The sequence below is a fragment of the Mauremys reevesii genome, linkage group 21, assembly GCF_016161935.1.
Source record: "Mauremys reevesii isolate NIE-2019 linkage group 21, ASM1616193v1, whole genome shotgun sequence".
Taxonomy (NCBI): Eukaryota; Metazoa; Chordata; order Testudines; family Geoemydidae; genus Mauremys; species Mauremys reevesii.
The window spans coordinates 24,416,357-24,442,694 of NC_052643.1; the positions used below are offsets into that span (position 1 = coordinate 24,416,357).

Sequence of the window (26,338 nt, forward strand, 5' to 3'; positions counted from 1 at the left end):
CAGCCTGCAAGGGTAGGGTGAGCGCTAGAAACGGAGACTAAACGAACTGCTGCTTTTTAAAATGACCCTCTCGATTTCAGGACAGCCTGGGGACTTGGGTTGGGCAAACCTAAGCATTGTCCCTGCTCTCGAGGGAACCCAGCCTGGGATGACAGGTATTGTAGCTAATAGTCTGAGTAAAATGAGGATGAGGGAGTAAAATAGCTGGTGGAGCAGAAAGCTGCTGATCTACATCTAGAGAACCAGTCAGGTGGTGATGGAGCTCCAGCAGCAGACACCCTTCATACCTGGAACAGTTAAGTGAGATATTCAGCTAGTGTAAGCCAGTGTTGCTCCACCAGCTGTAATTGGCTGGATTTCATGGGGTAGCTTCAGTGGTATAAATGGAGCGATGTTGACTTATCCCAGCAGAGGATCTGGCCCTCAGACTTCCAAAAACCTATGTTGTGCTGGAGGAGAGCCAAAAAAACCCATCCTTGCAGAAGATCTTCAAGGCAAACAGTGGGGGATGAATAGCTGCTGTGCTGTCACTTTAAGATCCCCCTCCTCTCTCTCCTGCCCCCCCCCTTGCTAAAACAGCTTCTACTTAATTCCTTGGGGCGGGGGGCAGTGTCAATACAGGCTGGACTAGGTATTTGACAAATATGATGGGGAAGGTCTCTGCTCTTGACGTTGCACAATCAAAGCGGCTGATCTGCTCTCACAAGCAGCGCCAGTGAGGGCCGGGGTAGAATATTTCTCATTGAATCATTTTTCTTCTTGGAAAATGGCTTTTTAACAAAACAGAAAATCTCATTGGGGGGGGGAACTCCATTTTTATTGAAAATGTTTTGGGTATCACAGTGGGGGGGAAATCCTGTGGGGGATGAGATTGGCAACTGAAAAGTTTGATTTTATACAAAATCTGGTTCTTTACAAACACCCCAAATTTCAGAAACAAATTTTCCATCACAAATGTTTGTGAGGGCTGGGGAGACCTTCCCAGCCAGCTGTACCTGTGCTCAGTCCTCCCTGTTTCCCCCAGCAAGCTCCATGTCCCCCTTTCCCTTCCTTGACACAGCAAGGACACCCCTTGCATTCTCGCCTGCTGCACCAAACTCCATCCCCTCCCTACCCCCACATCCCACACTATTTTCTGCCAAACTTCAACCAGTTCATAACCCACCCCCAACCTCCCAGCAGCGAGTGCCGGATTGCCACTGCAGTACATTTCCCCATGCCTTGTGTGAAGTATCACGGCACACTCTTTAATAGATCAGTCAGTTGGTGTCTTCTGCTCTTCCTCCTAACATGACAGCAGGGTTTGGAATAGCCCAAGGTCTGAGGCAGGTCAGAGGTCACTGGGATTTCAGATTACATCAGTTTTCCTCTAAATTCTCTCTCCAAAGTATTGATAATGTCTCTTCTGCCAGATCTGAGCAGCCCTCTGAACTAGAAACAGCACATGCGTTCCTCCCATGCCTTAAGCTGTTTGCAGATTAGCTACGTTGGCAGCTGCAGGAGGTGAAGCACGGAACCTGAACTCAGACCTTGCCAGAGGTGGGAGAGAAGGAAACTATTTCCGAGCTGGCCTTTTGCAATCTATTTGCAATTACACAGAGTCCATTGAAGTCAACGGGCGCATTGGATCAGGTCCATAATGAATAAGTACAATTATATGCATGGAAGGGGAGATTGTGAACATGTGATAATGAAACAGGCTCTTGCACATAAATCTGCACCTGTACTTCCCTTAGAACCCTGTTTTTCAGCTGGTATGGCACTGTCAGAAGAAATATTTTTGTAGGCTGAAATCCAGTGATGGATCCAGTGTCGTCTTATTGGAATCAAATTTGGTCCCTTTGGGGGGGTGTTTTCTTTCCCTCTGTCTGAGAAGAGCAATAAAATCCAGTTTCTGATGTTTTTAGTCTGATTTTTAAAAGGACACAGGCAACTTGAAATCTAGCCTACTTCAAAAATGACCAGTAGTTACACTGGCCGTGCCTGCCTTGGAGTCCTGCTGGCAATCTTTGTAGCTCCACAAACAGTTTCCTCTTTTTAAAAGTTTTTCTCTTCCCGGTTGCAGTGTGGAAAACTCCCTAGGGGAACTGATTGGGGGGGATGGGGGGGGAAAGCTGTGAAAAGTAGTAATCGCAGAGGCACTGGCAGCGGGCACCCGGGCTGTCAGGATTTAGAGTTAGAAATCAACTTGTAAATTTTTTTGTAAATCATGGTTTTTGCCCTCCATCAAATCAACCAGGCAAACAAGGCCCCTGCCTCGGTACAGCAAACATACATTTAAAAAATAAAATGATGGAGAGAACCAGCAAAGCAACTCAAGGTGTTTAGTCAAACCTAGAGAGCCCATGCCACCCTCTCCCAGCACAGTGACCATCTGCGCCACTTAACCCTCCTCAGGATCAGGGATGTAATCGATCAACGTTCTGCCAAATGTTGGGCAGCTCGCCCTTCTCTCCCCTCCTGAGGGTCCCAGCTCTACCCACCCAAGAGACTCCCTGAGATTTCACATTCTGCCATGCAGACCCCTGCGCAATTCACCTTCCCATTAGTAAACATCTCCTTTCTCTGCATTCACATTCCTGCCTGGCTCTGGCCTGGGGGGGGCTCTCCTTCCCCACAGGCACAGCAAGGAGGCAATTTCAGAGGTCCTGTGGTTTTGTTGACCGTCACTAGGGTGAAGTCACAACTTGTCTGGCCACATTTCATTGCAGGCAGTTTCCTCCCAGTGAGCTATGGGAATGTTATCAACTTGCTGCCAGCCTGACCTGTGGGGATGGGTTTGGTGAGTCCCATCTAGTGGAGGAAAAGTGTCATTGGTGTCAAAAGAGACTCCAGCCTCGTGCCGACAGGGGGTGAGCTCTGACGCAGCAGCTTGTGACTGAGGAAGACAGGAGCCAAGCTGTGTGCCTGGCATATGGCCCAAGTCTAGGGGGAAGTGAAGTAGCCTGTAGGTGAGGCTTGGGAATTTGTGGCATTTGTCACTGCAGATGAAATCCAAACGGGAACAGAGTGTCCATGGGGATGGGAGGAAAGGGACAGCCCTAGTGCCTGGACAGTAAATTAATAGCCCAGGCGAGCTCCTTGCTTCTGTCACTGAGCAGAGTAGGCTCAAGGGTAGGCACAGTGGTTCATCTAAGTAACGGGCGTGATAGTACTTTGCAGTGCTCTAGTGTGTTCCCAGAGGATCGCAGCACATTGTGTCTGGTCTGTGTCTCTGAGGCTCCTGCACTGGCACACATTACCATAGTATCTGTACAGACTATGGATGCAGTGGTCGCTTCACTCTCCACTGAGATGCAGCCATTTGTGGGGAGGAGCATGGTAGCAGCACCCAGTAACACAACATGGCAAGGAGAATCTTATCTCTAGTTGAAATGGGAGGGGGAATTTAAAGATGCAGAAGACAGTTACCCAAAAAGGCGCTGCCAGGTTCACTGCCCCAACTCTTGTGAAAATTGCCATGTGTCTCATCTGACATGCAGCACGGGCTGGGGTATCGATTCAGTGTTGGAGATAACAAGGGAGCTAAGTTATTTGCTCCATTTGGAAAGCACTGCACTTGGCTTTGGCATATTCCTGGGTCTGGCTGCAGGGCCGTCCTTAGGATTTATGGGGCCCTACACAGTATTCTTAAACTGGTGCCCCTATGCCCGACGGCAGCCTAGGCTTGCAGCCCAGGGGAGGGACCAAGCAGCTAAGGATACCATGGCCACCTCACGGTGGCAGAGAGTCACAGTTCCCGGCAGAGACCCCTGTATCCTCTCCCTCATGCAGAATGCCACGGCACTGGCGCATTTGGCTCTGTGAATGTGGCCCCTGCCTAAGGACACTGCAGCACGGGCTGGGCATGTGGGAGCCGACCCTCTCTTACCTGCTGTCATGGGCAGAGGGTGAAGCTGCCGCTTGTGGAGGCTAGCTCCCCAGCCCACCTCTTCTGCCTGTGACCCTGCCCATACTCCACCCTGCTCTGCCCAGGCCCCGCCCTCTCCCCCTGTCTCCCTCCTCTGTTCCCTCCCCCTCCCTGCTCACCCCCTTCCAGCCAAATCCCTGAACCCAAATGAAGCAAATGACATTTGAAAAAAACACTTTTCTGCAATTTCTTTCTAAAGAAAATGGCACATGTTTTCCACTGCATGCCAGATGGTGAAGACTGGACATGCAGAGGGTACCTAAAAGCATGAAATTTGGGAATAAAAAATGTCAGTCACAGGTTTTTTGATCTGCCCTGAAGTTTGTCAGAGATTTATTTGCAATAACTTTACACTAAGGGCAAGTCAGCTGTCCTGCTGAATACAAGATTAAATATTATGGAATACACGATACAGCTCTTCTGTTTTACATTTTCTTAATCAGTATTTCTAAGCTGATTTTATATTTTAAATGTACTCTTTAGCCTTCATAAAATAATCATTCCAGATTACTACATACACCTCTACTCTGATATAACGCTGTCCTTGGGAGCCAAAAAATCTTACCACGTTATAGGTGAAACCGCGTTATATTGAACTTGCTTTGATCTGCTGGAGCACAAAGCCCCATCTTTGGGAGCCTGCTGTTTCTTCCAACCCCATAACCTCTAACAATGCTGAGCCATGGATCAACAGCCCTACTCATCAAAACAGCTGCTCAGTCACCTTCCCTCTCTACTCTCTCCATCAAGTTCCCCCTCTCCAATCTCCACCTCATCTCCTTTAACAACATTCATGTATCTCCTTCACCCCATCCCGGCATTTGCTCCTTCTATGAATTTAGCTTCTGGATAGCAGGAGCTTGAATGTTGATGCTATTTGTGCTGATTTGTCTGCTAAGTAGATCCTCATTTTTGTTATCCAAACTGATTTTGTGTGCCCTACGCAGTTGTATATGCCTAAGGACAGCCCTGTCTGGCTGCCAAGTCTGGGATCTCTGAGCTTGAGAGAGGCTGGATGGTTGAGTGCTTATGGACATTAGCCTGGGACTTGGGGGACTCCAGTTCAATTCCCTGCTCTGCCACAGCCTTCCTGTGTGACCTTGGGCAAGTTGCTTGTATTATGTGCCTCAGTTTCCCCACTGATCAATGGAGATAATAGCGCTGCCCTGCCTCAGGGGTGTGTGAGGATAAATACATTAAGGATTGTGAGATCCTCAGCTGCTACAGTGAGGAGAGCCAGATAAGAACCGTAGGTAGATAAATATCTAGCTAATTCTAGCAGGACTATCCTATATTAAGGAGTCTCTGGTTGGGGCAGGAGCTTAATATGAAAAATCTTGAAAGTTACAGCACCAAGTGTGGGTGGATCTGTGCAGATAATGGGTGAGGAGTGAGACTCTAGGCTTTGTGTGGGGCCTGTGAGCAGGGTGCACCTGGGTCTGTCCCTAACTGATTGGATTTTCCTCTACTCCCGGTGCAGGTGATTGAAGAGTTCTACAACCAGACGTGGCTAACTCGCTATGAGGAGCCGATCACTGCTGGCACCCTCACCACCCTGTGGTCCCTCTCCGTTGCCATATTCTCCGTTGGAGGAATGGTTGGCTCTTTCTCCGTTGGGCTGTTCGTCAATCGCTTTGGCCGGTAAGTACCATGCGTGCTGGAACTGCTCTTTCCATCCTGGGGCTGGTGGGGGCCCTTGGTATCTGGGTACATCTCAATCAGCTCCCCAAAGTGGTAGGCCAATACCATTATCCCCCCCACCCTGCCTCCCATACCGTTGTCCTCTAGCCTCCCAAGCGCGCACACCCATCACCTCCATAAAAGGCAGCCTCTTAAATCCTCTTCCTTGTCTGTTAATTTCATCACATCGGAATCCTCTTGAAATCCCTTCACTGGCTCCTCATCAGATCTAAGCTTCTTGTCACTGCATAACTCTGCCCCTGCCGCCTCATCCTCCCTCCCCGCACTGCACCAGCATTCCCAGGCTTGCTCACCTCTGTCAGCTCCCCCCCAGGCGCCTCTGCCTTTTCCGTCACGCCCCACCATGCATGGTACCAACTCCATGAGCTCATCCACAAGGCTCCTGCTCTGCTGTGTTTCAGTCCCTCCTCAGCTGTGCTGCCTACCGTGAACTGAGATGATTTGTGTATCAGCTGCCTGTGGCTGTTCCCTTTCCTCTATCTCCAGAGCAAGGGCCGTCCTTCTCAATGTCTGGGCAGACAGTGGGCACTACAGAGCGGATCCTGAGGGACAGCAGAGTTCATTGACTTACCCACAGCCTCAGAGAGGCAGGAACAGAGCACAGAGCTCTCGAGTCCTAAGACATGGCTTTGCCCATAAAACCACCAAGCTGCACTCGGGTAGCTCGACCCCACTCAGCCTTCTGAGAAGATGGGAACCTGGAGCCGGGGCTGCTTAGTGCAGAAACCCCCCCACACAGGCCAAATGTGTGCAATCTCCATGTCCCATAGAGTTTCTCTATTGGCCTCTCCAGCTCTGCGTGCACACTCCTGTCAAACAAAGCTGCGTTGAGAAAGTAGATACTTCTCATAACACAAGAACTAGGGGTCACCAAATGAAATTAATAGGCAGAAGGTTTAAAACAAATAAAAGGAAGTATTTCTTCACACAACACACAACCTGTGGAACTCCTTGCCAGAGGATGTTGTGAAGGCCAAGACCATAACAGGGTTCCAAAAAGAACTAGATAAATTCATGGCTGTTAGCCAGGCTGGGCAGGGATGGTGTCCCTGTTTGCCAGAAGCTGGGAATGGGCGACGGGATGGATCACTGGATCATTCCCTGTTCTGTTCATTCCCTCTGGAGCAGCTGGCACTGGCCACTGTCAGAAGACAAGATACTGGGCTAGATGGACCCAGTAGGGCCATTCTTATGTTCTTACTGTGCTTGGGTCCTAAGGTTGCCGCTTGCTGTCAAAGGAGAACTTCATCTCTCCCTTCATGACCAGACCCAGTGTCTCCATTCATCACAGCTACTTGGAGCATTTTGCTCATACTTTGTGTGAAGGCTCATGAGCTTAATCATTACCCCACGCTGGTATTAGGCCTTGTTTGGTGTGCGGCTCTGGCCGGTGACCAGGTGACCAGGCGTCTGGTTTTCTCACTGAACACCCAGTTGAAAAGCGATCCTGGCGGCTCCGGTCAGCACCACTGGCTGGGCCAGTGACTGTCCAGTTGGTAGCACTGAACAGCGGGGCTGGTGGGCTCCCTGCTAGCCTCCGCGTGGCTCCCAGAAGCAGCGGCATGTCCCCTCTCCATCTCCTACACATAGGGGCAGCCAGGGTGCTCCACCCAAGCGCTGCCCCTGTAGCTCCCATTGGCCAGGAACTGTGGCTAATGGGAGCTGCAGGGGCAGCGCCTGTGGATGGGGCAGCATGCGGAGCCACCTGGCCGTGCCTCAGCATACGAGCCAGAGGCGGGACATGCCGCTGCTTCTGGGAGCTGCTTGAGAGAAGCACCACCTGGAGCCTGCACCCCCTCCTGCTCCCACTCCTGCCCCAGCCCTGATCCCCCCTTCTGCACTCCAAACCCCTCATCCCCATCCCCACCCCAGAGTCTGCACCCCCAGCCAGAGCCCTCGCACCCCTGTCTCAGCCCAGAGCCCCCTCCTGCACCCTCATTTTTGGCCCCACCCTATAACCCACAGGCCCAGCCCACAGCCTATACACTCCTCCCACACCCCAACTCCCCACCTCAGCATGGAGCCCCCTCCCATACTTGGATCCCTTGGCTCCACCCCTCAGCCCAGATCCCCCTCCTGCACTCCAAACCTCTCACCCCCTCTCATATCCCAACCCACTGCCTCAGCTTGGGGCCCCCTCCCGCACTCTGAACTCATTTCTGGCCCCACCCCAGAGCCCTCCCGCACCCCCTGCACCCCAGCCCCCTGAGCCAGCCCAGTGAGCAAGGGTGGGGAGTGCAAGCACCAACGGGGAGGGGGGCCCTCAGAAGAGGTGGGCCATGGGCGGGGCCTCAGGGGAGGGGCAGGGCAAGGGTGTTCAGTTTTGTGCGAGTAGGAAGTTGGCAACCCCAGCCTCAGATCATTGCAACAAAGTATTTGAAAACCAAGTAGAGTTTTCACCCATCCTTTTTTATAAAAAATTTTTTGTATTTCATGCAGCTTGGACACTGGAAACGGCTTTGTGTGTTTCATTTTCGACGACTTCATTCCATTTGGTTTCTTGTTCACATGTTCTGCACCTGTTGCCTGGGTCACTGATTCTCTTTCCACGATTAGGCTTTGGAAACCTTCCTCTCTTCTTTCTACCAAGAACTAAACTTTGGGCTGATGTGATTATCCCAGTGCCCCTTGGATGCAGCACTGGTCCAGCTGCCCTGCCGCTGGCCCTGACCTCCCTGTCTTTGCCTCCCCAGACGGAACTCCATGCTGATGTCAAACAGTCTCGCTTTCCTGGCAGCCATCCTGATGGGCTTCTCCAAGGTGGCTTATTCCTTCGAGATGCTGATCCTGGGCCGCTTCGTCGTCGGGTTGTATTCTGGCCTCACCACTGGCTTCGTGCCCATGTATGTGGGTGAGGTGTCTCCAACAGCGCTGAGAGGGGCTCTTGGAACGTTCCACCAGCTCGGCATAGTCGTGGGCATCCTCATCGCACAGGTGAGTTGTTCTCCAAGGCACCTGCTGCTGCACTGGTATGCTAACAAATGGTCAATTTCTCAAGAATTCATCTGGTTTCCTGCCTTTGTTTTTAATGTTGCATTGACCAGTCAGTGAGTTTTTTATGAACACTGGTTGGAGCTGTTTGAGGTGCTTTGAGCGACAAAGGGTGATCTGGGGCCAGGGATTCAGGAGCTCTGGGTTCCGTTTTGAGCTCTGCTGGTGAGTTGCTCTGTGACTTGGGAAAGTCTTGTAATCTCTCTCTGCTTGTTCCTCACCTGTAGAATGGTTATAATGACTGTCCCTATGACTCGACTGTGCGCTCACTGTGGGGTGTCTGTGCAGCATCTAATACAATGGGGCCCTGTTCTTGAGGTGCTCCTGTATAATGGGCAGATCTAGGTTTGGTGCTCATGAGGTAAACGTCATCTCCTTGAGGTGTGGTATCCATGGGGACTGACGATGCTCAATTATCCTGTGTGGTCTGGCTCCTCTAGAGAGACTGGGGTCTGGTACTGCCCAGTGTGCTGGCTTGGCCTGTGATGTTCTCTAGTGGCTGCACACACGGAGGGCGAGAGATCGAGGCCTAGGGCTGTGGTGCTGGTGCTGTAGTTCCCAGGTTCTCATGCTGGCCCTGCAGTCACATGTGACATGCGTTATCCCGTGTCTGATTGTCTATGGTTCCTGCATTCATGGTATCGCTCAGGCGGGAGGAGCAGGAGCTGCTGGGGCAGTATTGTCTCTAACGCAGTGTGGCTTTCTCTCCCTGCTGGCCTACCTAATGAGGTTTGAATCTGCTGCTGCCTCCCAACCTAGGCCTGCTCCTTTTGCTCAGGCAAGAGGCGCACAGTTTCAGATCCAGACATGCCAGGTTCAGTCCCTGCCGCTGACCCCACTAGGGCCCATCGGTTGTTGGGTTTAGTGTGCAGGTGCTGGGTGGCCTGTGATACGCTGGACTAGAGAATCTGGCCTTATGCCCTGACTGTGACTGTCGCGACTGCAGGAAGGGCTAAACTCGCTGTCTCTCCACAGGTGTTTGGGATGGACTTGATCATGGGGAATGAGTCACTCTGGCCGCTCCTGCTGGGCTTCACCTTTATCCCTTCCTTGCTGCAATGTATCATCCTGCCCTTTGCCCCCGAGAGCCCCCGGTTCCTCCTTATCAATCGCAACGAGGAGAACAAAGCCAAGAGTGGTGAGTTGGCCGCCCCCGCCTGGGGAAAGGCCCTGCGGGGCCTGCACCCTTCAGCGTTCCTCACCTCTCCACCTCCTTCCCCTCAGTCCTGAAGAAGCTCAGAGGGACGACGGACGTCAGCAGCGACCTGCAGGAGATGAAGGAAGAGAGCCGGCAGATGATGAGGGAGAAGAAGGTCACGATACTGGAGCTCTTCCGCTCCCCTTTGTATCAACAGCCGATCCTCATTGCCATTGTGCTGCAGCTGTCTCAGCAGCTCTCGGGGATCAATGCGGTGAGTGCAGCGCTGCCGAGTACTGGCCGCGGGTGGCTCTCACAGGGCTGTACCAGGAGGGGAGGGCAGTGAGCTCTTCACCCCCAGTGCCACAGCCAGGGTCACACTCAGAATGGAACCCTTGGGCAGGGCAGGCCCACTTGGCCACAATGCCTCCCGTTGGTGCAGCTTTGCAGGGCTGTGCTGAACATCACAACCAAGCCCTGTGGTGTTCTATATACACCCTCCCTGCCCCATGAATGGCATTGGCCAGGCGGTTTGGAGTAATGCTCTGCCTGTAGATGCTCAGAGATGCCTCAGGCTGGGATCAGCAAAGCTTGTTCATGGCATGTTGCTTTGTGTTGTAGGTCTTCTACTATTCTACCAGCATCTTTGAAAAGTCGGGTGTGGAGCAGCCCGTCTACGCCACCATAGGCTCCGGGGTGGTGAACACAGCTTTCACGGTTGTCTCGGTGAGTGTCTGCTGAATAGTCTTCCTTCCCTCTGCCTGTCCATAAGTCCTTGCAGGATAGAGGCCAGTGCTGGTGTGTTTATATGGCTGTGAGCAAGGCCCCATTAGATAAACACATACCCAAATGTGATGATCCTTCACGCTGCTCTAGCACTCCTCCATTGATCTCACAGCACTTTGCCAAACGTGCTGAGGAACGTCCCCCATTTCACAGCTGGAGAAACTGAGGCACAATGTAGTTAATGCCAACCTCGTTAGAGGTGTCGAGCCCTGCAGGTCCCACTGGCATTAGTGCCTCTGAAAACGGGGCACAAGTGACTTACCCAAGGCCATGGAATGAAACAGCAGCAGCATTGAGATTAGAACATTGGCCTCTGGCTCTCAGCTTAATGTCTTAGATCAGGGGTTCTCCGACTTCATTGCACTGCGGCTCCCTTCTGACAACAAATTACTACACGACCAAAGCCTGAGCCTGCCTGAGCCCCAGCTGGTGGGGGTGGGGGGGCACAGTGGCGGCGAAGCTGAAGCCCAAACCCCACTGCCCCAGGTGGTGGGGCTTGGGCTCCGGCCACAGGCCTCAGCAAGTCTAATGGCTGCCCTGGCGACCCATTCAAACAGGGTCCTGACCCACAGTTTGGGAACCGCTGCCTTAGACACTGCTTGGCTAAAGAGTGGCTTAGAGCAATAAAAAGCAAACGTCCTTAGTGCTCAACTCTGATCCAGCCAATCTCCTCTCCTCCCTCCCCAGAGCAGGCGCCCTCCCTCCTATCTCCACTGACTCCTGCTGAAGCACGGCTACTCCCCCTCCAACAGACCAGCTGCTTCCTGCTACCCTGGGCTCCATCACATTCTAGGCCCCCTGGCATTGCCATCGCATGGCCAATTTTTACCTAGACCACATTAAGTTGCTTGGGTGCCTTTTATAGGGTGACTGACTTTGCCCCTTGTTGGACTCACAAGGTGGGGCTGCAGTCTGGTTAGAAAGCATGAGCATGTTCCCCAGGGAGAGGTATTGGTGGGGCAGGACGTGGGTCTGTCCCCTGGCTGTAGATGTGCTGAACAGTGTTTGGCTTCCTGTGTCTGACAGCTCTTTGTGGTGGAGCGAGCCGGGCGCAGGACTCTGCACCTCATTGGCCTGGCTGGGATGGCTGGCTGCGCAGTGCTCATGACCATCGCCCTGGTGCTGCTGGTGAGTGAGTGCTCCGAGTTCAGAGTAATCGGTTCTGGGATTGGGTGCCACCTGGAGACACCCACTGAGTAACACAAGGAAAGGAGGGGGTGGGACACTGAGCACTCCTCAGCCCCAGTGGGTGGTTACTCTGAGGGCTGGTGGAAAGGGAGACCTTGCAGGGATGATATCACATTGTTGGCCAATCAGCGCTGCCTGAATCCCTGATGTCATTTCGAGAAACCCTTCCTCCATGGGGTCGTAGTTCTGGAGAACGCTGGTCCCTGGGATGGCAGTGCTCATTGCTTCAGAGGCACTGGTCCCACAAGACACCTGCCTCCAGGCTTGCCCAGCACCAAAGTTAATCACCAGCCCACTGGAAGTGCCTTGAGGTCATTTGTCAATGGAATACAGCAGGAGTGGCAGAAACTTCCTAAAAGTGGTGGGGCCATGGCCCCCTGCCCTTCACACCCGTTCCGGTGCCCCTGGAATACGGTTGTACCAGAGATGCAGGGTTTGAAGCAAATAACGCTCTTTTCTCTTTCCCTGTGCTAGGACCAAATGGCCTGGATGTCCTACGTCAGCATCATTGCCATCTTTGGGTTTGTGGCTTTCTTTGAGATTGGCCCAGGCCCCATCCCTTGGTTTATCGTGGCAGAACTGTTCAGCCAAGGCCCTCGCCCTGCCGCCTTTGCTGTCGCCGGCTTGTCCAATTGGACCTCCAACTTCATTGTGGGCATGGGCTTCCAGTATGTGGAGGTAATTCCCCTGCCCTGCCTCTCCTCCAGCTCTGCGAGTGCTGTGAGCCACCCGCAGGATTTCCCTGCCCTGAGAGGGGCTGGGACTGGGCATCCACATCTGCATTGGGGCTTGGGCCCATCTCGCTCTGCAGCCAGATAGGCTGGCAAATGGTTAGAGAAGGAAGCTCTAATGGATGCAGACACCTGCTGGGGCAGTGCAGGGGTAAGCGAGTAAGACCGAGACTGATTAGCATCCAAGAGTTCAGACTTAGCCTGGTGTCAGTGGGTTCTGCCCCCCGGGAGCTCCAGAGTGCGTCCAGCTATTACAGCCTGGCTGAGTTTGGTTCCCTGGCTTTCTGTAAAGACCGAATGAGCAGCAGCGCGTTGGATGACGCTAGCGAAGTAGGATTGTCTCATCCATTGATCTCTTGCAAGCCCTGTGCAAAGGAAAGTCCGTATCATTATCCCTGTTGTACAGCGGAGAAAGTACGGCCCAGGGAGGCTAAAGGACTTGTAGCTAGCACCCAGGTCTTCAGAGCCCTCAGCAGTACCCATCACACCACCCTGCTGCCTCCTCCTATGTCAGCCAACCAGAAAGACCCACGTGTATTTTCCCCAGCGGGAGTCTGGCACGGCTCTGCCTCAGCCCAGTGCCTCAAAGGTTCCGTGATGCCTCAGCCGTGGGGCTGGCTCCATGCCCAGAGCTGAGTTTCACTCGCAGTGAATGGTACAAAGACACAGGCCAGGTCACCTTGTGAGGATCCGCCCTGCTGAAAGGGCACACCCAACCCGAACAGCTCAGTATTGCTCAGCCAGGAGAATCTCCTGCTTTCCACACGAATGGGTTCGACCAGGTTCCCCAGCTGCTCAGGGCCCTGTGAGAGCAGGAGGCTTCGGTCTGAATGAGGCTACTTGGGCGGAGGAAATGCAGGTTTGCAGCTCCTCTTCATGAGGAAGCGACTGAGACTGAGCTGAGGCTGTTGCTGGTGCCTTTCTAACCCCAGGATCAGCTCTGTACATGGCCCTCTAGGTACAAAGCTGCCTAGCTCCATCATACAGGCAGAGCTGGGGCAGGTCCGTTTGTTGCCCTGCATTGGGAGGGACGGGTTGTAAAGTTCGCCCGGGGTCGGGTTCAGGAGTGTTCGACACTCTCTGGTTAGAAATAGTTACTAGATAAGGAGGCAGTGGGTGCTGCTCAAGACTTTGTAACTTAGTGCCTGGCAAGCTTTGTGGTGCCTCTGAGCACCCCACACCGGGCAAGCCCTGTGCCAATGCCCATTGGCACCTCACTGTTTCCCTGGCTGTTTTTTCAGCAACTCTGCGGCCCATACGTCTTCATCATCTTCACAGTGCTGCTGATCCTCTTCTTCATCTTCACCTACTTCAAGGTGCCCGAGACGAGGGGCCGGACCTTTGACGAGATTGCCTCCGGGTTCCGCCAGGGCGGTGCCAGCCAGAGCGACAAGACGCCCGATGAGTTCCGCAGCTTGGGAGCAGACTCCCAGGTCTAACAAGCCAGCAGCTCGTCCCTCTGCTCCAACCACTGAACTTCTCTCCCGAGTGTTTTAATGCTTATACAGAAACCAGGCAGGAAGGATTTGAGGGGTGGGGCGGTCGGGTGCATTTGTTCTGTCTCCAGAGTCCCCCACCTGGTTGGCCAGCAATATACTGACACACATTTGCTAGGAACAATTGTAGCTGGTTTCACGTCCAGGATTTCAAAGATGATAGGTTCAGAAACAACAATTAATGTTTTCAACCAACCAACCAACTCCAGTTTTGTGAGCTGGAGGGAACTCCCTTATTAACGAAGCAACGGGTTTTTTAACGAGAAGTTTTTAAAAGGTCAATACTTTCAAGGGTTTTCATCACCGAAAAAAGCCTGTTGTTTTATTACGTATTTTAAAAAGCAGATTTTTAATGTCTCAAACTGTCTAAATTTTCAAACCCCCAGTGGGTTGGGGGAGCAGGATTCTACCCCACAGAGACTAGAGGGGAAGTGGGCAAGGATTGTAATGTTATTGGATTCATTCTGTTCTTCTACAACTCTGAGCAGTAGCTACACCTGAACTGGGCCCCAAGAGAAGCTCTGAAAGGGCTGTAGTGCTGTAGTGATACGTGGACAGTCCTAGGGGGACCTGTCTTCTGGGGTCACCGCCACATCTCCCAGGATTTAGAATCTCCAGTGGCAGCTTCTCAGTCCTTCAGAACCTGTCCCTAGCCAAATATACTTCCCTCACCTGAATGAATCATTTCCTCTGAGTCAGATGGGTACAGTTTGGGTGGGGTGAGGGTTTTGTTTGGGGGCTGGGTTTTTTGGGGGTGGGGAAAGAGTTAAAAACTACTGTGGGTTGGGTTTTTTTTTTTAGTCTGGCAATATTTGCCTTATAGGTCAATTGCAGTGTATGTGGGCAGGGACGCCTCACTACTGAAAAGTCAGCAGCAACCTGCCCCCTTGGCTCATTGTTAAAAACAAACCAACTCTCCAGAATTGAAATCCAGTCTTGCTTTGCTCCCACCACAAGCAACCCTTGTGTTGAAGGCATATCTGAGAAGCAGGAGTGGTATGTTTACAGGCTGCAAAAGCCAGTTTGGGGCAAAATAACCTGGCTGATGAGACAATACAAACACTAGCCCAGTCACTACCTTGCAAGCACGAGACTCTGAATGAAGACACACATTTCCTGCTTTGTGTATAGACTGGAAGATATTTATATATATATATATTTGTTCAATGGTGTTAATAGTAGACATTAAGTTATAGTGTTTCTGATTGACAAGCAAAGTACTGTAAATATTCTTGAACTATATTCACATTGTACAATGTAAACAAAGTACATATACAGACTTATAGTTTCTATAGCAACTGTACCGAAAGGCTTGTTCAATAGAACGAACTTTTGTATAGTTAACTTACCTGCACTGTAGTTGCATCTGTTGCACTGAATTTTAGTCTTAGCATATTACAAACAAACAATAACCTGTCATTTACAAAACAAACTCCTCCCCTAGAGTGCATGTTTTAGAGGCTCATGGCACATTTCCAAAGCCAAACGCAGCTATTTAATAGTTTTTTTTTTATTTATTTGTCTGTTTTTAAAGTGGCTACATGACCACACTTGAAAGAAAATAAAATTAGAAAAAAATCATCTCTGTGTACAGCGCAAAGTCTGAAAGACTAACTCGTTTTTTAAAAAAAAATAAAAGTGCCAAGAGAAGGAAGAAAAACTTGTGTGGTGTGGAAAGAATTAAAAAAAAAAAAAAAAAGTACACAGGACAAGATGTGCAGTGTTGTGTGGATTTGTTCCAGTAGGGGGCAATGTTCAGACTTTGCCAGCTTCAGGGGCAACTTACCAGAGGATGATTCTACAGGTGATTCAGCATTGTCCAGAGTTCTCTGCTGAGGGTCCTTTGTTTTGACCCTAACACGTACACTCCTGTCCCCGTTTTTCATTGTTAGAGCTGTGGAAATAAGTGGATTTACTTTTTATTTTTATTAGTTCAGTGGCCAAACCAAAAAAATCGAATCTAAAATTATAATGGTTTTTGATCTGCAATAAAAATGTTTGAAATTTTCAGCAAACTAAAAATTAAAAACAAAAAATTGTTTTGGGTCAAACGCAAGACTTTGGAAAATGAAATTGAAATAAAATTTGAATTGAAAAATTAATTGAAATATTTAGACTCTTTTGGTCACAAAAAATCTCAAAAAACTTTGCAGAATACTCTGGTTGACCTAAATCTGCTTTTTGTATGAACCATTTTCCTAGCTCCTGTTTTTGCCCCATAGTTCTGGTTGCTGTAGCTGCGCCCTCCTGCAAGGAGATGGCCTTTTGTTCAGATGACCGCTAATACAATGCTGCTTGGTAGGAGCACAGCAATGTGTCTCCTAGAGGTAGTTTAAAAACACTTTGGGGGAGGTAAGGGGGGAGCAAAATGGACTCCAAAAATGAGCATTTGTTTGGGAAAAATTACAAGTTTTTTAATTTTTTTTTGTTTTATGAAATTCAAATCCAAACGGCTTGGTGCCCCCACTTCCCTCACTCTCCTGTAGCACAAAGGGGGTGAGGGGGAAAAAATCTTTTTTAAAAATTTAAAATTTTTGAAAACATGAAGCTTGTAGGATGGAAATGATCAAAGCAGCAGCTCTACGGGCTGGCACTAGGGCCCTCATTTTGAACCATGCTGCATTGCATGCTGGGACTTGTAGTCTCTGGGAGAGGCATCTCCATTCAAGAGGAGGCTGCCCATAATGTGGGTTAGTATTTGGCCCATGGGTGAGACCTCGCCGATGGAGCCTGAGAGAGAATCCTAAACTCTGTGCTTGGCAGGGGTGAGGAGGGAGTGATGGGAGGCTGTTAGGAAGAGAAGTATTTCTGCTGAAGCTGGACCACAAGGGCTCCCCTCTTGCGGGCTGAGGATGCTCTGACCCCAAAGCTTCTGCTCTTGCTACTTTGGGCTGGGGTTGTATTATGCAAAAGCAGATGTGGAGCATGGGGGCAGAGCAGGCATCCTGGGTGATAGCAACAAGGATGTACCCGTACACTGGTACATTGTGGATTATCCAGAGTGGCCCTACAGACGCCTACAAATGACTGCACAGACAGGGATAACTTGGCTCTCCCTGCTGGGGAGTGATGGAACATCTGCCATCTTCATCCTTGAGGAGCTTTTCTGGCAAAGGGTAGCAGTGCCCATTCCTAGCTCCCAGCTCAGTGCTGCTTGAGGAGGGCACAGAGCAATCACTCCTTTTTTGCTGCTAAATACAGGGCCTGGTGCAACTGCTGCTCTGGTCTCCTGGGCTCCTAGCCCCATTCTATCAATTTATCAATTTTTAACAAGCTGGGCAGTTGCGGATTTAGAGTTAGTGGTGCCCTAGGCGCAGCTTCATTTGGGGGGGGGGGCCTCCTGGGGACCCAGCCAAGAAAGAACATTCTCTTATCTTCTCCCCCCCACCCCGGTTTTTCATTCATCTTCCTCCTATATTATAAGTAATAGGAAATAAATGAAAATAAAGTGAGGTACCTTGATTGGGGCAGGGGGCTGGGGTGTGGAAGGAGGGTCAGGGTCTGGGAGGGAGTTTGGGTGCAAGCTCTGGGCTGGGCTAGGGGGTTGAGGTGCAGGAGGGGATGAGGAGTGCAGGCTCTGGGAGGGAGTTTTGAGTGCAGGCGCCGGGCTGCGGCAGGAGGTTGGGGTATGGGGATGGGTGCAGGCTCTGGGCTGGGGCAGGGGATTGGGGTGTGAGAGGGGGCGAGGGTTGCAGGCTCTGGAATGGAGTTTGGGTGCAGGCTCTGGGCTGGGGCAGGGGATTGGGGTGTGGGAGGGGGTGAGGGGTGCAGGCTCTGGGTGGGAGTTTGGGTGCAGGGTTTGGGTTCTGGGCTGGGCCATGGGGTTGGAGTGTGGGAGGGAGTCAGGGTTGGCGCTTAACTTGGGCAGTGCGGCTCCCAAAATGACCAGCACACCCCTCTGGCAGCAGCTCCTAGGCAGGGGCACGGGCAGGGGATCTCTGCGCACCACTACCCACAGATGCTGCCACCACAGCTCCCATTGGCTGCAGTTGCCAGCCAATGGGAGCTGCGGAGTTGGCGCTCGGGGCGGGAGCAACACGTGGATGGACGGGGGGCGACACACACACTCTCTCTCTTCCGAAGGCGTGCCAGCAGCCAGCCACTTCCTGGAGTGGCATGCGGCCACTGGCCACAGCATGCAGGCAGCCTGCCTGCCTGAGCCCTGCTGTTGTCAGATGAGATTTGTCCGGCATTTTGGGGGGCCTCCCTGTCATTTGTTTCATGTTAAATCCGCCTCTGAAGCTAGGGCCTCATTGTGGTAGGTGCTGTGTCTATCAGCTACAACCAGCCAAACACCTGCCACCCCAGGTGAGAGTGAGGAAAAACAAAGAACAAATATAAACTCTCCCTGAGACAGATGTACAGTGCATCGCTTGCACTGTAAAAAATCCTCCCAGCCCTGGCCTGCAGGCAGGCACACAGCTCACATTTAAAGGTGCAGACTGAGAGAACAGTAGCACAGCACCATGCCCCACACTAGGCATTTGACAGCCTTGGACAGTTACATTTCTGGATCCCCTACAGGCCTGAATGCTAATTACCTGTGAGCAGGTTAATGCTGAATCCCCTCTGCTGTCGGGACAGGCCAACAGCCTTGCGGAAGCTTCTGAAAAAGATCTGCAGCTCACACAGTTTCATCAGCCAGGAGTCTCACCATTCAGGCATTGGCACGTTAAACAAGGCTGCAGGGCCCCAGAATGTTGTACATCCCCCTCCCTCATCTCGTGCTATTGAGCGCTCTTTCGTGCTGGATGTATTGATAGAATGGGGTGACCAGTCACCATCTGACGGAAACACAGGAGCCAGCTAGCAGCAAACAGGCAACCAGGCAGTGGGAGACATTACCACGTTGCTCCACACCGCAAAACCCACTTCTCAGGAGCTTTCCTAACAGTTGCAGCATTGTCAGTTCTTGTGCGTTTATATTAAAGCCCCAGCTCTTGGAGTCACGGGATTAGGTGAGAATCTCAGCTCTTTTTTTTTTTTTTAATGGTAAGTTTCTAGCCCTCGTGGTGCTGGAAAAAAAAGCCTGAAAACATGACCTGAATGGAGCATGGGAGCTCAGAACACAGCAGTCATTAAAAAGACCCACACATTTATTATTTAAAAAAAAACCTTGTGCTTTCTAGTCCTAGCTATGTTTTTGGGGGCCTGACACACCACTCTTTGAATGCTTGGGGTTGGCAGCACTGGAGCTGTGTTTATAGCTTTCATGCCAGCCCTTGCGACTCAGGGCACATTGTTTCCATAGCACAATCATACACCGCTCTGATCTTTGCCTATTTCTGTAATCCAAGGGCCTGCCTCTCACTGGCCCGCATCCTCAGTCACAGCCTTTCAGGCTGTAAGAAAGAACTCAGCCTGTCACTCACCAGCTATGCTGAGCACACGCCCCTGGCCTGGACCTAGCCCAGCTCTCAGTGCCCCGCTTCCCAGGACAGTTTGACCTTGCAGGCCAATGTTACATTCTTTCAGCTCAGTGGAAGAGGCGTGGCTGGCAGATAAGAGGGGAAATAAGGGACAGCAAGTGTGATTTGATTTTCATTTTACTTCTCTGGAAATGGTGCAATGTTATTGGCCATTGGCAGGTTTCTTTTTTGTTTGTTTGGTTGGTTGGTTATTGGCAGTATTTTAGAGAGACAGCACTAAGGGCACAAGAGCAAATGATCCCAATGCATAAGAAAGGAAGCATGGTAAGAGACCACCCTGGTTTAACCAGGAGATCTTCAGTCACCTGAATCTAAAAAAAAAAAAAGAGTCATACAAAAAGTGGAACCTAAGTCAAATTATATATAAGAATGTTAAAAAACAACACCATACACATGTAGGGACAAAAGTAGAAAGGCCAAGCCACAAAAATGAGATTAAACTAGGTAGGGACATACAGGCTAACAGGAAAACATTTTACAAATACATTCGAAGCCAGAGGAAGGCCCAGGACAGGGCAGGCCCATTACTCAACAAGGAGGGTGTTAGGGGGCTTATTCCTTCACCCGCTCACTTCCCTGGTCCTTCTCGAATGAACAGAGAGCAACAATACCCAAAGTCCAAAGATGCAAACAATTCAATGTTTATTGGGGTGAACTTCCAGCAAGCATGATTCCAGTTTCCTTCCTCAGTGTCCCCCTTCCCAGCTCTGACACCACAGAGCCTCGCCTGTGTCCCTGTTCCTGTTCCCATTGCCCCCTTAGCAAAACATGATCCCAATTCCCCCACCCCAGTCCCTGTTCCCATTCCGCCCCCCGTTACTTCCTGATTGACTGCAGACTATATAGTAAAACTTGAGTTTTGCGTACTGTGATGGAGCAAGGCCGGATGGCTACAGGAAAGTATTGAGGAGCAGGTATGTTAGCTCCAGGCTAAGCAAATCCCTAGTACCATAGGAACCAAAATGGCAGTTGCTCCAGGCTAATCAAGGCATCTGGGGCCAATTAAGAACTTTCTAGAAGGCACCGGAGAGAGCTACATTGATTGGAGCACCTGCAGCCAATCAGAACAGGCTAATCAAGGCACCTGGGGCCAATTAAGAACTTTCTAGAAGGTACCGGAGAGCGCTACATTGATTGGAGCACCTGCAGCCAATCAGGACAGGCTAATTAAGGCACCTGGTATAAAAAGGGGAGCTCACTCCAGTCTAGGGAGGAGGAGCTGCCAGAGGAAAGAAGTGTGCATGAGGAGCTGGGAGCATGAGACACAAGGAACTAAGAAGTGAGTGGGGGTACTACTGGAGGATTGAGGAAAACACCATACAATCAAGCAGCATCAGACACCAGGAGGATCCTGTGGTGAGGATAAAGAAGGTGTTTGAAGGAGGCTATGGGGAAGTAGCCCAGGGAGCTGTAGCAGTCAAGCAGCGGTTACAAGTAGCACTATAGAGACTGCTGCAATTCACAGGGCCCTGGGCTGGAACCTGGAGTAGAGGGTGGGCCCGGGTTCCCCCCTAGCCCTGCTACTCCTAATCAGACATAGGAGTAGTTGATCCAGTCTATGGGTTTCATCCAAGGGGAAAACCACTGAGGGAAGAAATCCGCCAATAAGCGCAGGACCTACGAGAGGAGAGGAGGAACTTTGCCACTGTAGCTATACCTTAACCAATCATTTTACTGAAATTTAACTAACCAATCCTAACATATTGTAACATGGTTATTTAACCAATTATATCCCACCACCTTAATTGGTTTACACCCAACAAAATTAATTATACAGCAGCCAGAAACAATCACAGGATTTCACATCCCAGCTATTGATAAGTGAGTTCTTGCCAGACAGGATGCTATCAAACTAAGTTTCCTTTTACATCTTCTAGGCTCTTCCCTTTCTCTGGAGGTGACAGGAATATCAGGACAGGGTTGTATTCCTAACAGCCCAGTAGCACCTTATTTCAGTGTGACTGGTTTGGGATGTGAGGATGTGACCATACACTTCCCAACTTATGGCTGCCCCTGCTGCTTAGCTGAAGTCCTCAGCCTAAGAACAGGGCCTCAGACTGTCACAGTAAGAGAAGGCCATTACACAGACAGTGATTTTGATTCTCTATACCTCTATAACTAGCTAAGTGATAAGAATACACCTACCTTCTTAAAGTATAGGCCTTTGCAGACAGGCCTGAATACCTATATCCTAACAGAAGGAAAGACAATAACAGAAAACCCAACAATGGCTGCAGTGTTTAATGCCTTTTTTGTTTCAGTTTTCACCAAAAAGGAGAGCTGTGATCAAATGACTAACATAGTGAACGTCAGTGTAAATGGGGTAAGATCTGAGGCTAAAATAGGGAAAGAACAAGTAAAAAGTTACTTAGACAAGTTAGATGTCTTCACATTGGCAGGGCCTGATGAAATAACATCCTAAAATACTTAAGGAACTGGCTGAAGAGCTCTCTGAGCTGTCAGCACTTATCTTTCAGAACTCATGGTGGCTGGGAGGACTGGAAAAGGGCAAATAGCGGACCTAGCTATAAAAAGGACAACTCAGGGAATTATAGACAGTTGACTTCTCTTTGGTACCCAGAAAGCTAATGGAGCAAATTATCAAACAATCAATTTGTAAGCACCTAGAAGATAATAAGTTGCTAAGTAACAGTCAGCATGGAGTTGTCAGAAATAAATCATGTCAAACCAATCCAGTAGCCCTTTTTGACAGGGTAACAAGCCTTGCGGATGGAGGGAAGCAGTAGATGTGCGTTAGCTCAACTTTAGTACGGCTTTTGATACTGCCTTACATGACCGTCTCATAAACAAACTAGGGCAATACAACCTAGATGAACCTACTAGAAGCTGGGTGCACAAATGTCTGGAAAATGTTACTCAGAGACTAGTTATCAATGTTTCACAGTTAAGCTGGAATGGCATATAGAATGGGATAATGGCAGAGCATGGACACTCATAAATTTTGCAAATACTAGCAAGCTGGGAGGGGTTGCAAGTTTCCTAGCTTTGGACAACAGGATTAGAATTCAAAATGATCTTGACAAACTGGCAAAATGGTCAGAAATAAATAGGATGAAATTCAATAAGGAGAAATGCAATATACTACACTTAGGAAGGAACAATCAATTGCACAAATACAAAATGGGCAATGACTGCCTAGGAGGGAGTACTTCAGAAAAGGCTCCAGGGGTTATAGTGGATCACAAACTAAATGAGTTGACAATGTAACACTCTTGCAAAAAAGCGAACAGCATTCTGGATTGTATTAGCAGAAGTGTTGTAAGCAAGACACGAGACGTAATTCTTCTACGCTACTCAGGACTGAAAAGGCCTCAAGTGGAGTATTGGGTCCAGTTCTGGGCACTACACTTCAGGAAAGACATGGACAAATTGGAGACAGTCCAGAGGAGAGCAACAAAAATGAGTAGAGGTCTAGAAAACATGACCTACAAGAAAAGATTGAAAAATTGGATTTGTTTGGACTGGAGAAGGGAAGATTGAGGGGCACATACCAGTCACCATGTAACAGGTTGGTATAAAGAGGAGGGGGATAAATTGTTTTCCTAATCCACAGAGGTCAAGACAAAAAGTCATGGTCTTAACTTGCAGCAAGGGAGATTTAGGTTAAACTATATGGGTAGTTGGGCAATGGAATAAATACCTAGGGAGGTTGTGGAATCTGTCACTGGAGCTTTTTAAGAGCAGGTTAGACAAACACCTGTCTGGGATGGTCTAGATAATACTTAGTCCTGCCTCAGTGCAGGGGACTGGACTAGATGACCTCTCTCGAGGTCCTGCCCAGTCCCCCATTGCTATGACTGTGAGAATGGGGAAAGGAAAGGGAATCTAAATACTGTTTGCTCTTGGTGCTTGGACTCATCTCACCTGACCTTCACAATGTGGGGCTGCCTTGGGCACTGTCCTGCTTTCCCACTAGAGACCCTCACAGCTCAGTTGCCAGGGAGTTTGCAATCTGTGTCTGGGATTCTACATGTGATCTAAGCATGTTCAAGGAAATTCCCCTCTGTCTCTTGTAAGGCTGGCAAGCCTCAAAGATCTGGGAGAACTGAGCTAGAAGAGCCCAGCCACTTCTCTGCAGCTTTCCTGAATCTGCTTTCCCAGCCCAGCCACACCATTTTCTTCTCCCCGTTACAGCCCTGGGCTCTGGAGTGCCTCAGGGGAATGTGGCCACTGGACGTTACAACAGAATTGGGGTTTGTGAGTCAGGAGCAAACGAGGATCCAGGATGCTGCAATATTAGACCCAGAATGAAGACAGCCAGCATGGCTGAACCCTCCCACTCTGAAGACATCACTTTTAGTTTTTTTGTGTGATTTATGTTTTTGTTGGGTGCTTAGGGCTCAGTGATACCGGCTGTGCCTCATTCACTCGGCCTTGCCTCATGGCTCAGAGACGCAGTTCCCATACTTCCAGGTTTCCCTTCTCTCCTTAGTGAGGCAAGGTGTCTAGTTCAAAGGGCTTGTGAACGTAATGGGATGTAGGGGGATCTCTTGAGGGTGGTCTAGTTGCTTCCACTGAACAGAAGCAGAATTGATTTCATAATAATAAAAACACCCAGCTCTTACACAGCTCTTTTCACCAGGAGCTCTCAAAGTGTGTTACAAAGGGAGTCAGTAGCATCAGCCCCATTTCACAGATGGGGACACTGAGGCACAGTGAAGGGACGTGAGACCCAAGAACCTCTTAATGCCAGCTGGCAAGAGAGTGCAGCGGGGACACAGACATCGCATGAGTTTGGTGTGTTGCTTCTAGTTCACTAAAGAGTATCATGTGAAGTCTTGAATAAAACCTGTGTCCCTCTGGTCATCAAAATCATTGTGAGAGGTATGTAACAATCCTGTGTCATATGTTTTTAAAGTCTGTAGGGAGTGGGCACCAGTAGAGGTGAAAACTAGGTTTTCTGTCAGACAGGAGATGTTTCTTCATCTATCTGTTGACATGTAAATTGAGTATTGTCTAATTCACAATAGGTTTCTCATCACCAGTGTGAACGGAATGCAAATGAAGGATGATAAAAACTTCGGAGAGAGGAACTAACAGAGAGAGCAAAACAGTGGGGGGAAGACAATCTGCGAGAACTGAGATGGAAGATCCTAGTTTGCCTGACTATATTTGAAGGGGGGAGCAGAGAAGATCACTGAGGCTATGCTTCATGACAAAGGGGGTCTCAGTCGGGCTTGTTTGAAAGTTCTGAACAGAATTCTGGGTGAGAAACTTCTCTAGACAGAAAATCAGCCTGTTAAGTTTAGTCTCTAGAACGCATGTAATGATTTTGTTTTGTATGTAACCATTTGTTTCCAATATTTTCATTCGCTCACTTATAGCTCTACTCTTTGGTAATTAGCATATCCTTGTTTTGACTACAAATATGTCTCAGTACTGTGGTGTTAAGCAAAGTGCTGGGCCTGAGCTGAATCTCACAAGCTGCTCCCTTGGGAACAGCCAGGCCTGGTAATTCTGGGAGTGTTCAGTGGATAAGGGTCTGGACACTGTAGGGAATGCTCCGAGGACTCAGGGGATGGTGGGTGCCAGTCACTACTTGTGCAGACCGAACAAGGCCTGCAGAGGCCTGGAAGCCAGTGCTGGTGCTGCAGAGACTGGCGGTTTCAGGCAGCTGCTCCCAGGAGGCACAGACCATACTGCCTCATGCTAAGGGCAGGTGGTGGTTAGTCTGGTTACCCTGAGGTGCATCACAGGCAGTGACTTGTCCAAGGTCACCCCATAGCCAGTGGCTGAGCTGGAAATAGAAATACTCAGACAGGAACAACGTTCAGGATGGTTCATTTCCATCCATGTCTGGTGAAGGTTGCAACACTTTTGGATGGGTGGTGGGTATCTGGTATTCTAACCCTCCTGCCACTGTTTGGCTGCCAAAAATGTGTGTAGGTGTCTCTCCTATTTTACCACCCCTTCCTCCCCAGCCTCTCAGTTTTTGAGTTCTTCAGTCTACAGGGTTCTGAAGAGCAACAGTGAAACTGACAGTTTTTATTTTGCTGTAGCTTGGCAAAGTTCTGAGCAGCAATAGAGGTACCTGAGCAGCTGCTGATGTGTCTGTCTGCAGACTCAGGCAAATCAGGGGAATTGGATACAGTCAATTCACATGTAGATGTTTTTCCTTGCGATCACAAGGGGCAAAAACTTGGTTTTAATTAGAGATCATATTAAGCAGCAGTTGCTGGTTCCCACCTGGGAAAGACTCCTACTCACCCTGAGCAATTTGATTTTCCAAGCCAGGCCCCAACCCATACACCATGCTGCCATCTTGCCCCTGTTTGTGCCTTGTCCCACAGGGAAGGAAATCAGTGCTGGTTCCAATTAAGGACTTTAGCTAAGGAGATTCCTAACCCTATTTTAACATGATCCTCTCAGCAAAAGGTCAGATTAGCAAGTCCTCCATCTAATCAACAAATCGCTTTCCTTGAAGCTCTTCATGCCTAAGAAAAACAACCTCATTATTAACAACATCTCTTCCTAAACAATGTCTCATGCGGCGTTAAACCTTGCTGCCACCTGCTGGCTGCTGAAATTCTGCACTCAGACTCTATACGAATCCCTGTGAACACAGCAGCTCTAATAATAGAAATTGTCCTATTGGAAAGAACCGATGGCTCAGCTAGTCTGCTGTCCCCACTTCCTGCTCAGGGGTTTGGTTATCCTGCTATTCCCTCCTCCTCTTTCACTGGGACAAATCAATGTTCTATCTACTCCAATACCCAGCCTCCCACAGGGGCACATATTGGATATTTAAGAAAAATGTGAAAAATCCCCAAAATACATCTGGTCTACTGCTACTTGGGTGTGGGGGTGTGTGAGTGATTTCTCCCTGTCCCTGATCAGCACTTTGTTCACGCTGTATCGCGCAAGACCTGAAAGCCCTTGTATTTCTTCCCAGCGAGTGCTGATGCTAGTCTTAGTTGTACAAACACCTAATGCTTTCTGAACCTGTC

The 26,338-nt window shown here is 49.8% G+C and overlaps 1 protein-coding gene and 1 long non-coding RNA gene across 5 annotated transcripts in view; both read left to right on the forward strand.

Annotated features, from left to right (window-relative positions):
* The window catches only part of SLC2A1 (solute carrier family 2 member 1), a 35,723-nt gene extending 20,373 nt beyond the window's left edge, over positions 1 to 15,350 (forward strand). For both annotated transcript variants that reach the window (XM_039509126.1, XM_039509128.1), the window contains exons 3-10: positions 5,391 to 5,551; positions 8,305 to 8,545; positions 9,578 to 9,740; positions 9,827 to 10,014; positions 10,362 to 10,466; positions 11,553 to 11,654; positions 12,189 to 12,392; positions 13,687 to 15,350. In XM_039509126.1, coding sequence (XP_039365060.1) covers positions 5,391 to 5,551; positions 8,305 to 8,545; positions 9,578 to 9,740; positions 9,827 to 10,014; positions 10,362 to 10,466; positions 11,553 to 11,654; positions 12,189 to 12,392; positions 13,687 to 13,884 — 1,362 coding nt within the window. In that variant the 3' untranslated portion in view covers positions 13,885 to 15,350. The remainder of the gene's footprint in view (positions 1 to 5,390; positions 5,552 to 8,304; positions 8,546 to 9,577; positions 9,741 to 9,826; positions 10,015 to 10,361; positions 10,467 to 11,552; positions 11,655 to 12,188; positions 12,393 to 13,686) is intronic.
* A 5,314-nt stretch (positions 15,351 to 20,664) lies between these two features.
* On the forward strand, positions 20,665 to 26,338 carry LOC120387978. Of its 3 annotated transcripts, XR_005590465.1 has the most exons (4): positions 20,667 to 20,726; positions 22,690 to 22,899; positions 23,526 to 24,215; positions 24,362 to 26,338. It is a non-coding gene; the product is annotated as an uncharacterized LOC120387978 (long non-coding RNA). The 3 variants fall into 3 exon arrangements; XR_005590466.1 differs by lacking the exon at positions 23,526 to 24,215; XR_005590464.1 differs by lacking the exons at positions 22,690 to 22,899; positions 23,526 to 24,215 and having other exon boundaries at positions 20,665 to 20,726.